Source organism: Perissodus microlepis, chromosome 15, assembly GCF_051167445.1.
Source record: "Perissodus microlepis isolate ML-2025 ecotype Zambia chromosome 15, ASM5116744v1, whole genome shotgun sequence".
Taxonomy (NCBI): Eukaryota; Metazoa; Chordata; class Actinopteri; order Cichliformes; family Cichlidae; genus Perissodus; species Perissodus microlepis.
Genome location: NC_140475.1, coordinates 20,294,831 through 20,306,919, shown reverse-complemented (window position 1 = coordinate 20,306,919; position 12,089 = coordinate 20,294,831). Strand labels below are relative to the sequence as shown.

The 12,089-nt window shown below is 39.0% G+C and overlaps 1 protein-coding gene across 1 annotated transcript in view; it reads left to right on the top strand.

Annotated features, from left to right (window-relative positions):
• Nucleotides 1-12,055, top strand: part of igf2r (insulin-like growth factor 2 receptor) — a 46,694-nt gene extending 34,639 nt beyond the window's left edge. The window contains exons 36-50 of the mRNA XM_084953619.1: nucleotides 580-661; nucleotides 802-929; nucleotides 1,082-1,231; nucleotides 1,320-1,478; nucleotides 1,605-1,809; nucleotides 3,963-4,197; nucleotides 4,450-4,586; nucleotides 4,850-4,967; nucleotides 5,544-5,690; nucleotides 5,829-6,013; nucleotides 6,193-6,379; nucleotides 6,478-6,624; nucleotides 6,722-6,791; nucleotides 7,964-8,245; nucleotides 8,346-12,055. Of these exons, the coding sequence (XP_084809745.1) occupies nucleotides 580-661; nucleotides 802-929; nucleotides 1,082-1,231; nucleotides 1,320-1,478; nucleotides 1,605-1,809; nucleotides 3,963-4,197; nucleotides 4,450-4,586; nucleotides 4,850-4,967; nucleotides 5,544-5,690; nucleotides 5,829-6,013; nucleotides 6,193-6,379; nucleotides 6,478-6,624; nucleotides 6,722-6,791; nucleotides 7,964-8,245; nucleotides 8,346-8,504 (2,391 nt within the window). The 3' untranslated portion in view covers nucleotides 8,505-12,055. The remainder of the gene's footprint in view (nucleotides 1-579; nucleotides 662-801; nucleotides 930-1,081; nucleotides 1,232-1,319; nucleotides 1,479-1,604; nucleotides 1,810-3,962; nucleotides 4,198-4,449; nucleotides 4,587-4,849; nucleotides 4,968-5,543; nucleotides 5,691-5,828; nucleotides 6,014-6,192; nucleotides 6,380-6,477; nucleotides 6,625-6,721; nucleotides 6,792-7,963; nucleotides 8,246-8,345) is intronic.
• Nucleotides 12,056-12,089: the final 34 nt, after the last annotated feature.

Here is a 12,089-nt window from a genome sequence, read left to right as displayed (position 1 = left end):
TGGTGTCCCTACCTGCACACATGCAGACCCCAACCTTCAGATTAGATGACCTGTTCTACGGCCTGAGCTACAGCCTCACAGCTGATGAAAAATCATAAATGATTATAGCGTGTTTGTGTTTGCTGTGATATAACCAGCTGCTTACTGTTCACTGCACAGATGAGGGAGAAAATTGTTTAGACAGAAAGACTGCATACAGTCAATACAGCCTGTTGTTGTAGTGCTGCCTTTATGTTGAAAAGCTGTTTTGACATACTGCAGTTCAGTTGGAAAACAGGGTGTGCTCTTTCCTAATATGGCACATAATTTCCCAGAGAGAAGCAAACTTAAGTTAACAGAGGCGGACAGGTCACCTGAAGTCAGCTTCTTAGGGGTCATCAAAGGAGCGGGGAATGTCCAATGATAAGCAGATGTCCCTGAAGCTTTTGTGTAGTCTCTAAAAGTTTGGTAACATTAGAAAATAAACATGGTTGAATTCCTGGACTCTAAAGTTGTAATTGTTTGATGGCTCATGACTTACAGTATAGTTTTGTGCTCTAAAAAGGGATTTTTCTTTTCTGCTATTCCTTTAATAAAAAGGTAACTTGTTCAGTCCAGAACGGCTCTGCTCTCATAGACCTGACTCCTCTGATTCATGTCAGCGGATACTACACAGCAGCAGGTCAGTGAGACACAGGTTCACCTCTCACACCTATAGATATAGCAGAGTTGCATCATTTTGAGTTAAAATGACCAGTCCCTGTACAACAATATGCACCGTGTCAGTCCTTAACAGTCTGCATGTTCCTCCTTTGAGAATAGATGATGACATTGACCCGGATAACCCAGACTTCTACGTCAACATCTGCCAGCCTCTAAACCCCATCCCTGGGGTCAACTGCCCACCTGGAGCCGCTATCTGCATGGATCCATATGACGGACCACCTGTGGTGAGTTCTTTGACAAATGCTGTCCTTTACACTATTTAAAAAAAAAAAAAAAAAGTTTAATTGCTTTGATCTGCCTTACCAAGGCAGTGACATCACAAGGACTTAATGTTAATAAAATAAAAATGTATGATTTTCATTATTGTCTCTTGAAGGAAATTGGTCGCACCACCCGTGGTCCAGAGCTCAACAAATTAACAAGGGAGGTATCTATCACCTACAACAGCTCAACAAAGTGTGCTTTGGACCCTCTACAGAACTACACTTCAACCATTGTCTTTACCTGCCGGAGAGGCCTGGAGCTGGTCAGCAGAGCTATATAATAAGAGTATTTAGTTTTTGCCTGTTCTCTTTATCCTGGTTATTTTTTAACTACTTTATATCTCTGAACAGGGCTCTCCGCAAATGCTGAGGCTGCAGGGCTGCGTCTATTTCTTTGAGTGGGCAACCCCGATAGTCTGTTCAGATGCCATTAACATCAGCGGCTGCCAGCTTACTGACTCTCAGCTCCAGTTTACATTTGACCTGACAAACCTCTCCAGGGAAGTCCAGGTGAGCTGATGATATACTGAACACTTTCTAACCAGAGGAAGTCTATTTGATTCAAAAGTTTCACTGTAACAGAAATATTCTTTGTTTAGAAGCATAGGAAGGTCAGAGCTCTGTGTGTATGTCTAGGTAAACGGGAACTCGGGTACGTATCACATCAAAGTCTGCGGCTCAGTGGAAGAACCGGCCTGTAAGCAGAGTGCAGTGTGCCACGTTTCTGGTTCAGACAAGTTGGCGTCATCATTTGGCATCAGTAAAGCCATGACAATGGACTTCAAACACGAAGAGCAGGCTGTGCTGATGCAGTATGGTGGAGGAGATCCCTGCACACCAGGTAAAGTCTTCTGTAATTAGTAAAGCTCTTATAGCTAGCTCAAAAACAAGGTATGATGTTAATGGGAAAAATGCTTCAAAAGAAAAAAACTGAAAGAAAATGACGTTTTATTGTTCAGCCTCAAACTATACACAATATGTCATACAAATTTGCAATAATGATATTAGTATTTATTTAAGAAAAATGACTGAACAGCATTTTTATTGGTCACCGCAGCTTGCAAATAGCAGCATTTATCAGAGGAAACAAAATTAAGGAAGTTTTCCCTGCATGTTCTCCCTGTGTTTGCATGTGTTCTCTGTGGGTACTCCAGCTTCCTTCCACAGTCCAACAACATGCACTTAGTGGGGTAATAATTCTAAACTGCCCATCTGTGTGAATGTCAGTGCAAATGGTTTTCTGTTTAACCATGTGATAGACTGTCCACCTATCCCAGCTAGCATTGGCTGCCACAAATGGAAAAAATGAAGGGCATTTTGTCCATCCATCCAGCTACCCTCACTGATGGCAAACTACCTACAGCAGCTTTCATGCATATTGTGTAAAGTGGCTTCCTTTTACTAAATCATCAATCAGAGGCTGACTTGCAGGGGTTTGTGTCATTGTTGTGTGCACTTGAATGGAAATGCATTACATCATCATATCATTGATATCAAGATTACACTTTTTGGGGGGTCACATAAAAATTTATACCAATGTAATTGTAGATGGTATGATATGACACAGCGCTACTAAACTGAAAACAAAATTTAAAAACACAATGAAAATAAAATAACATAAAAGGTAATGAGGAGAATATGCAAATGTCACATCTATTAATAAAATTGTGTTAAGATTTTTGTGAAACTGGTTATTGTGTGTCTTCTGCATTACTGCAATATGTTTAAAAAAACACACACACACACTAAAATCCAAAATGGTGTTATCTCAAATTAAAGGACAGTTTAATTGCTTAAGGTGAAAAGTAAAACTACCCTGGATAACCTCTTAATGTATCAAATGGTGTAAAACTAATTAATTATTCTACTAATCAGGCCTTATTAGGATGAAGCTCTCAATCTATTATAAACATTGGTCAAATTTTTGAAAAGCAGTTTAAGAGGTTTATGCATTTATATGCAGTGACCACGGAGGGTGAGGCGTGCGTGCGTGCGTGCGTGCGTTTCCATTCGTTCTCATGAAGAAGACTTACACAGAATGCATCAAAGATGGTTTGACAACCGGCAGGTTGTGGTGTGCCACCACTTCCAACTATGACACAATAGGAAGTGGGGATTCTGCAGTGCAGGTGACAGCTTGTGTTCAGTTGCTGAGTATTTTGAGGAGTTGATGTGAGAGGTTTGTTTCTTTTAGACATAAGCTGGGACATGGCAACACGAAAGCTGGGTAATAAGAAAATAAGCACACAAAAAAATATGATGGCTACTATAAAATATGAACTTTAACGTTGGTATTTTTTATTTTAACTTCTAACTGCAGTTGTCACTATCAGTGGTCCAAAGCACAGATAAAAGTTTTACAGAATAGCTAATCTTGTGTTGTGTCAGCAGTGCAACACACATGAATGAAAGTAATGATAAATTTTGTATAGGTGCAATATTTCTGATTAGAGCAATGCTTAGATGCACTTTTGAAAAGATTAAACTCTTTCTTTCTTCGTGCATGGCGAAAACATTTTTATGTGTTTTAGCAGTCAGATTTAGTTTGTTTACTTTTAGAGAAATTACTTATAATCAATTGTGGCTTCATGTTGACGTGGGAAAAAATACAAAACTAAGAACTGTATATAAAAGATGGATGTGGCCTCTTTGATGATACCTGTTTAAACTCGAAATTATTGGAGGTGAGGCCAAAGGAGAGCTGCCCTTAACAACACACCTGAACCAGTGTATTATAAAGGGTAAAACTAAAGTCCCAGTCCTTACACCTGTTATGAATGAGGAAAACAAAACAATTTTTTTATCAAGCTGTAAATGCTCATTTTTGGGCAACTTAGGATGGGGGTGGGCTTCTCATTGTCTTCTTCTTCTGTCTAAATAAAGGCATTAACTCCTTCCTGATAGTTTAACATACTTATCCTAATGCTGTGTTGTCTTCACTTCCAAAACTGAAAATCTTTTGTTTTTCTTTTTATTTCCCTCTCTCTCTCCCAGCCTCGGCTAAGCGTCAGTCCTCCATATTGTTTACATGCGACCATTCTGTAGGAATCGGTTCTCCAGAGCTGCTCTCAGAGATAGCAGGTTGTACAGTCACTTTCCAGTGGCGCACAAATGCGGTTTGTACCCCAAGGAAGATGGAGTGTAAGCTCGTCAGCCAGCATAAGACCTTTGACCTCCGAGCACTTTCCTCCCTCACTGAGCCGTGGAAGTTCAGCTACAAAGGAGATTCGTAAGTGTGGTTTTGATTCCTTAATCGAAGGCAGTAAATCCACAGTTCAATTCTGGAGCTCTGCAGTCGTTCTGCACACACTTTTGATGCTTTTCCAACTTTTCAATATTTATTAGATCTATTTATATTTAGCAATGCATATGCCTCATATAAGATGCATTAGCCCTTTCTAAAAAGAATTTCTAAACGCATGCTGTGGTCTTATGATTCCTCACTCTTTAAAATTTGGCATCTTTGTTTCTGTGGCTTCAGGTATTTCATCAACCTGTGTCAGGGTATCCGTGGTGGGCTGCCAGCCTGTCCTGAAGATGCAGCCGTATGCCGCCGCACAGCAGCAGGAAAAACCGAAATCCTGGGCCGAGTTTACACGCAGAAAATGGAGTCCAGTGGTGTGCAAACCATTGCAAATACTTTACATTCATTGGTGTCAGTTTGTGTAAAGGATATTTTCCCTAAACTGGGTGTTTTTTACTACCATTATTATAAAAAATAAACTGAAAACAGTGTAGACTAAGAGTTAAATATGTAAGCAAGGATCACTGATTAGACATATTTGTTTGCCTTTAGGTCTTGTTTTCTTCTCTCACAGGAGTGTTTTTGATGTTAGAGAACTTTATCCCGACAGTCTCAAGAGATTTCCCTTTCTCTACAGGTGGGAAGATTTTTGTGAACTATTCAGCAGGAGATGAATTATGCTCTAAACGCCAGAAAGCCAAGACCATAATCCAGCTGAGCTGCGGCTCCACAGTGGGACACCCCAAAGTTATCAGGTAACAAAACCTCTTTTAGAGATTTTAATGTTTCCCTTCAGTAGAAATTTGATTAATTCATTTAATACAACATTGGTATTAAATTACTGCATCAAATTAACAGAATGTTTAAACTTTGAATCATTTATTATCCTGTTTATTTGTTTTAAGATTATAGCTAATTTTTTAGCTTTTTTTTCTTTTCTTTTTTTTTTACTTGCTTTATTCCATAAACTTTAGTTTTAGTTAATTGAGTAACATAACATTTCCCCTCAGAATAAATGTTGTTCAGTTGCATCACATTGTCTGAAATTAATGCAACAAATGTTTCCTATCGAAGAGCTCACTGTTAAATTGTCACGTGTTGTTTTTCCTGATCTGTATCTTCACATAAAAGTTGTGTTTACATTGTCTATTTTAAAACAATTTTAACTTGTTTCATTTCTTTTGTCTTTTTTCCCACAAGTCTCAGTGCCCTTGTTTTGTTTTTATTTTTTTGTTATTTGAACTGTTCCTCTGCATCTTAAAGTAGACCTGTTATGCTTTATTCTTAATTTTATATTTAATTGAATATCCTATATTCTCTTGTCTGTGCAGGGTTGATGAGGGTTCATGTGAGTTCTTGATAGGCTGGGAGACTCTGGAAGCTTGTGCAGTGAAACCAACGGAGGTACAGATGGTAAATGGAACCATAAAGGTTCCTAAAACTGGAGTCAGCTTCAGTCTGGGAGCGCTCTACTTCAGGTAACAGAGTTCACCTGTGTCATCCACTCATTACACTCCACCTCATATAAATTTCAGTTTCAATCAGCAAGCAGAAAACGCACTTCCAAAATTCTTTCTGTCACAAAAGTTTCATTTGGGTTTTTTTCTGCCTTTTAGCCACCATCAGGCGTCTGGAGACATTCGTAACAATGGCGACCGCTACATCTACCACATCCAGTTGTCTGGTATCACCAATAATTCCCTGCCTAAATGTCTTGGTGCCAACATCTGCCAGGTGAAACAGAATGACACCTACAGCCGCAAGATTGGCTCATCCAACAAAGCCAAGTACTACATAAAAGGTAAACAGAAGAGGATTTTGATCTATCATTCAAAACCCTTTGCAAAGCATGTGATTGGCAATGACATCAGTGCAAAAAAACCCCACACCTGCATAAGAAACAAAGTGCCATTTCATTTTAGCATGAGTCCTTCCATTTAGTGGTCACAGCATCTTAACATGTTTTTGTTTTTCCATCAGGAGGAAATGTGGATGTGATAGTGCCTTCTGAGTCAGAGTGTGGCCGCGCGAAGAACAAAACGGTTTCATCCACAATAAGGTTTCACTGTAACCCGTCAGCAGGTGTCGGCATCCCGGAGTTTATGCTGGAGACGGACAATTGCCAGTATCTGTTTGTGTGGCACACAAACGCTGTGTGTGATCTGATGTGAGTCCTTTTTTTTTTTTTTACAATCTGACTTTAATCCCAAGAGCACAAAACACTAGATAAATATGTTGAAGTCTCCTCTCTGGATTGAATTTCAGGACTGTTGACAGGCAGATAAATGATGACGGTGAAGAGACTCCGCCTCTGTCTAGGCGGAGCCAAGCAATGGGGGTGGTGCTGAGCCTCCTGTTGGTGGTTCTAATTGTGTGTCTGATGGGGCTTCTGCTGCACAAGAGAGAGAGGAGGTGAGACCATGAGTATCCATTTTTGGTACATATATATATTTTTAAAAAAATATTTTGTATGAAAGCCTCTTTCATAATCTCACCTGTCTGTGTCCAGGGAACTGGTGAGGCAGAAGATCGCTGATTGTTGTAGGAGAGGAAACCAAGTCTCCTATAAATATTCCAAGGTTGGTTGAGCTAATGAATGAACGAGTTTCAAAGTTACTTTGTATTTTCCCCAGTCTAAAGATCAGAAAGCATAACGTAAGGAAGAGTCACGAGTGGGTTACTGGCACTGACAGGGAATAAAGCTGCTGCTCAGGGTGAAGCCAAGGCCAAAATAACAAATGGCACAATAAAACAAAACAAACAAAATAATTCAAAACTCCGACTCCAACATGATCCCTCATGTTATTTAAAGGGTTTCTGTAACTTGTAACTAGAGAAGGAATATGTTATGCTGCAGCCACACCTAGGCTAATAATGGCTGGAGAAAGCAGCACAACCCAAATGAGTTCAACTTGGAGCAATTAACTGTCAGTCTTGTTGCCTTTGAAATGGTTGCTTCAAAGATGGGGACCAGTTGTGCTACCACTCGCAGTTAGTTTCTGCATTCAAAGCAACGTTGGTGCATCAAGGCTATCAGCTTGTGATTGAATGGGGGAAAGCTAGCAAATGCCTGGACTCTGACAATGATAAACGGTGATAAATCAGCAAAAATCACAAATCTGTTGCTGTCTACATACTCAGAAATTCACATCAACTCCTTAAAGAGTCAGAGTGCAGCCAGAAGAAAAATTAACAAATGCCTGCACAAATGAAGCAGCTGCAGGACATGGATTTAAATACAAATTGCCAAATGACAAAGCAGCTTTATTTTTGTGGCAACTTTGGTTTTATATAGAAATCTAACCAGAGTACAACCAGTTGGTAACCAGCGGAGTCGAGTCTGCGTTTACAACTAAATTTGTGCGAGAATACACTATTCCAATTTCAGCAAAGACATCTGAGTATTCACTGGTGCAGCCACGACCACTTTGACATGGCTGTATGAAGCTGTGGTAGCCGTGTCATATTCTAGCTGTGCCTGAACATGGACTTAAGTTTTTCTTAAGGTAATAATATAAAGTGATAAAGTAATCATATTAATAAATAAAAAAGGAAAACTTAAGGATTACATGTTACATGACCAATGATGACCAATGATTAAACACTAAGGTTATTTTTATAGTTTAGCGAATATTCAAAAAGCCATAGCATGCTACAAATCAGATACTCTAGTGAAGCTTTTTTTAAACAACCATGTAGATGAGTAAAAACTTAATATGCATCTTATTGTTTGTGCCTTTTAAATACTCAGGTCAGCACAGATGAAGAAGGAGGAGAGGAGGAGATGGAATGGCTGATGGAGGAGATCGATGCTCCTCCCACATCTTCATCGTCTTTGCACCGTGGCAAGAATAACCAAAGCAACGGTCACATCACGACCAAGCCGGTGAATACAGAGGGTCTGCGGTCGTTCTCGCTGGACGATCAGGATGACGACAGCGAAGACGAGGTGCTGAGTGTCCCCGGGGTACGTGTGATAAAATCGTCAGGACTCGCTAAGCACTCTACGGCTCATCGCAGCGCCTTCTTGCAAGTCAGTTCTTTGTCTTTTTCTCTGGTATCATCTCAGTCGTTCATGGTAGCAATGATTGCACCCATTGCTCTCAAAAGCTCACAGAAGTCTTTTATTTCAGGAGGAGAGCGACGAGGACCTGGTGGGCCTCCTGGACGAGTCAGATAGGAAAAGGAAGAGCAGCAAACCTCGCTCTTCTGGCCTTAACCACGGTAACAACACGGCAGCGAACAGGAAACGGGAAGAAGACGACAGTGACGAGGACCTCCTCAGGGTGTGAGGTCACTCTGTCCTTCCTGGTTCTCTCCATCCAATCCGAACTCTTCTCTCTCAGTGAATGTCTCCATAATAGCAACAGTGAAATGCCAACAACACACCGAAGACAGAAACCTTTCCTTTCTTTAGGGATATATTTTTATTGGGCTGCACCTTCATTCGGCCTACACCGACTCAGTCCAGTTCACCGTCCACATATAATTTTTATTTGACAGCTCATTTAAAGTGTTCTTAAGGTTCTTTTGAACTCCACCATATTGTCTTTCATGATCCCGATACTTCAGCCTTGCCACATTTGTCTGATGAAGAACAAACAGGCCAGTTGAGGCTCTTAAAATCGACTCTGGGAGCACACAAAGCTTCTTTCTAATGTGATTTCCAGCTTGATGTGTCAACTAGACATGTCACCATAACCATATGCACCAAACGGTAAACAATGATACCACAACACTATCATTACAAGAAGGGAAAATCTGATATCATCACTGAAATGAGGCATGATAAGATGTGAATGAAAATTAAGTTATATATGTATCTTCTATTTTCTTCTGGTGTTTTGAACTGAAGCTGTTTTCCTACCTTGATTAATGGTACTAACACTGGCTGCGTGTCTGCTTGTGGACTGGGTGAAGGTATTTAATAAGGAAGACTTTTTTTCCGTTTGGAGTTGTTTTTTTGCTGTCCATTGGCCCGCAGGTACTTTATGAAAAAACTGTCATGATATTTATTCCCATAGCTTAGGCAGTGAAGGTGCCAGCTTCTTTCTAAAAAGGGAATGAAGACACCAGTTTGTGTTTTCGTGCTGTTTACAGTTGCTTTTATAGCAGACCCGTTTTCCCCTTCTTTGCCCTCGAAAAGAAAGCACGATGCCTTCATACTGATGAATTTACTTTGCATTTTCATCTATGAATCATGTCCAGCAACGGATTGAATTTCTTTGTTTGTCTTGATTTGATCAGAGACGTTGTAAATAGATGATAATGTTCTATAATATGGACGTTTCGTTTATAGTCTTCACCGGTGAATTGGTCACACGTTTGTTTTGGTGATTATTTAACGGCTCGTCCGAGCTGATTACGTTTGTTTCTCTGTTCTGTGTGAAAATGGAGATGGCCTTAAGTATGAATGGATGGTTGAAGAAAGTTGAAAGTGAAACTGGAGGCGTTCCTTTGGATTGATTTGGTCCCCTCCCCTCCTGTTAAAGCCATATTTCTACTGCCACCCTTGGCACTAATATAGGGAAATCGATTCTTTTGTTTCTTTTTCTTGCTCGTGTGCTCTTGTACTTTACAGGCTCGGTTGTTGTACTCAGATCTGATTGCTGCGTGAAAAGTGAAGCCAACTTTTCGTAGTGCTGAAATCCACCCTGTTCAGCCAAATGCATGATGCAAAAGATGGTAGTGAAACTAAAATGCAGGATGTTGAGCAATATGTTTTGCTTTTTCACAGAGGATGTCAGTAATAATGGAAACCTACTTTATGCCATATTTCCACATGAGAGTAATTAAATCTGTAAGCTTGCACAGTGTAAACACAGCGTGATTGAGATTGATTTTTCTACAACAGTTAGAGCTCAGACCGGGTGATTTTACAAAACAAACACACCTCAAATACGGTGATTTTATGGACACATGATCATCACAAAAACAATTAGGTTGGATTATTCTGTTTTCACTTCACTCTTCTTTCTGATGTGCGGAGCAGCTGAAAACCAATAAAATAGCTGCTGTTAATCTCAATTTTTTCTAGTTAATTGGTTTAGAAAAAAGTAGCACACCCTCATAAAGGAAGGTGGACTTTTTGAAAATCGTTTAAAAAAAAACTAAACTGAAAGTCTATTTTCTAGGTTTCCACTAATTAATCAGATTTGGTTGGTTGGTCAAATTGACTGAAATGTCAGTTTAAAACTTTGCAAACTCCCTGAAGACATCAAGTCTAAAGATTTAGCCTAATTACTGCTAACAGGGAGGCACATTTAAAGCTAAAACGATTTTTTTAATTAAAATAATTTGTAATATTCTTTGGTTTTCGACTCCTCTACTATAAACAACTGTTTGCTTTCACTGGCAATAATAAGTTTTGAGTTTCAGCCTTGTAATTGGAACAAAAAAGATATCTGAAAACTGTGTCGCTGCTTGTATAACCAGGAAGTATGGTGAGCTGCAGCCCTTGGTAGCATAAATCTTTATCTCTGTACATCAGTAATAACTTCTCATTTTCTCCAACTGGGGAAAGGAGGTGAACAATCCTGAGCTTAATTAAATCACTTTGCAGTGCATTTGTTGATCCATAGCCAGACATTTACTACCATAAAAAAACGTGCCCTTGATCGTATATTCATCACATTAGTTGCCGTTGCATTGCTGGTGTAGATTAATATTTGTGTTTTCTCAGTATTCAAATGTGAGTTTATTGCTAAAACCTCAATAACAAAGATTTGCCATTCAGGGTATTTCTAAAGCTTTGTACACATAATTGTTAAGCGCGTTTTTGTATGATGCCACGTGCCCAAAAAATACTGATAAAATAATGAGAAACAGCATTTAATAAAATAATTGTCATTTGCACTGTAAACTTCAGTGTTTCACAGAAAGGGGTTTGAGGAGTGTTGTGATAGCAAAGAGTAGAAACAAATCGCACTCCTCCTTTTACTTTTTCTGTTTCTCTCTGATTACAAACTGAACATTTCCAAAGCAGCTTTTGACATTTTAAAACTCTCTTAATAAACTCTCTTATCATATAATCATATTATTGTGCTACTGATCTGAAATTCTGAACAGTGCAAGTGTATCTACCTTTAACAGCTTAAAGAATGAGAGTACACGGCACATGGTCAGGTTTCCAGAAAACATGACAATGACATTGGTAACAGGTGAAATATTTATGATCAGTATTTATCATAAAATATGATTGTAACAGACTTTTTATAAACTTTCCTTTTACGTGTTCGTTCATTCAGCGTGTGGTTTTGCTATATGAACTTGAGCTGTTCTTCTTAAAGTTTTTTACCAGAATCCTGACCCTGTTAGTCTGAGAGGTGAATTGAAAGTGTCTATCTGTGTTTGGCACTTTGTAATCATCTCTCCCGAGTCTCAACATTGTAGCACTCCTCATTTCAGAGTAGCAGGAGGTAAAGTTTGTGAAGTTATTTGTTCATTGTTGCATTAAATTTGTTTCTGCTTTGCACCAAAGTTCCTGTGGCTCATCTGCATGGTACTGTACTGAACCATCTCTTTCTTGAAATTATTACTGGACATTCTTGTGCTTTTTTTGTTTGTTTGTTTTTGTCCACAGTCGTGGAAACATTTGGGTATGATGAAACAAATTTAGTATGTGAGACTGACATCAAGCAGCAGACAAACCAACTGAAAAAAGAGACTAAAAAAAGCACAAGAAACTTTCTTCAATGATTTGGTATGATGGGATATCATCATTATGTTTTAGTTGATGTAAGGTTATGTTTGATGTTTTCAGCTCTTTGCCTGTTTTCCTATTTAAAATAAAAAAATATGTAAAATATTGCATTATTTGAATAAATAAGAGATCTGCTGTTTATTACTTTTGTGGTGTAATCTCATTTTATATGTCT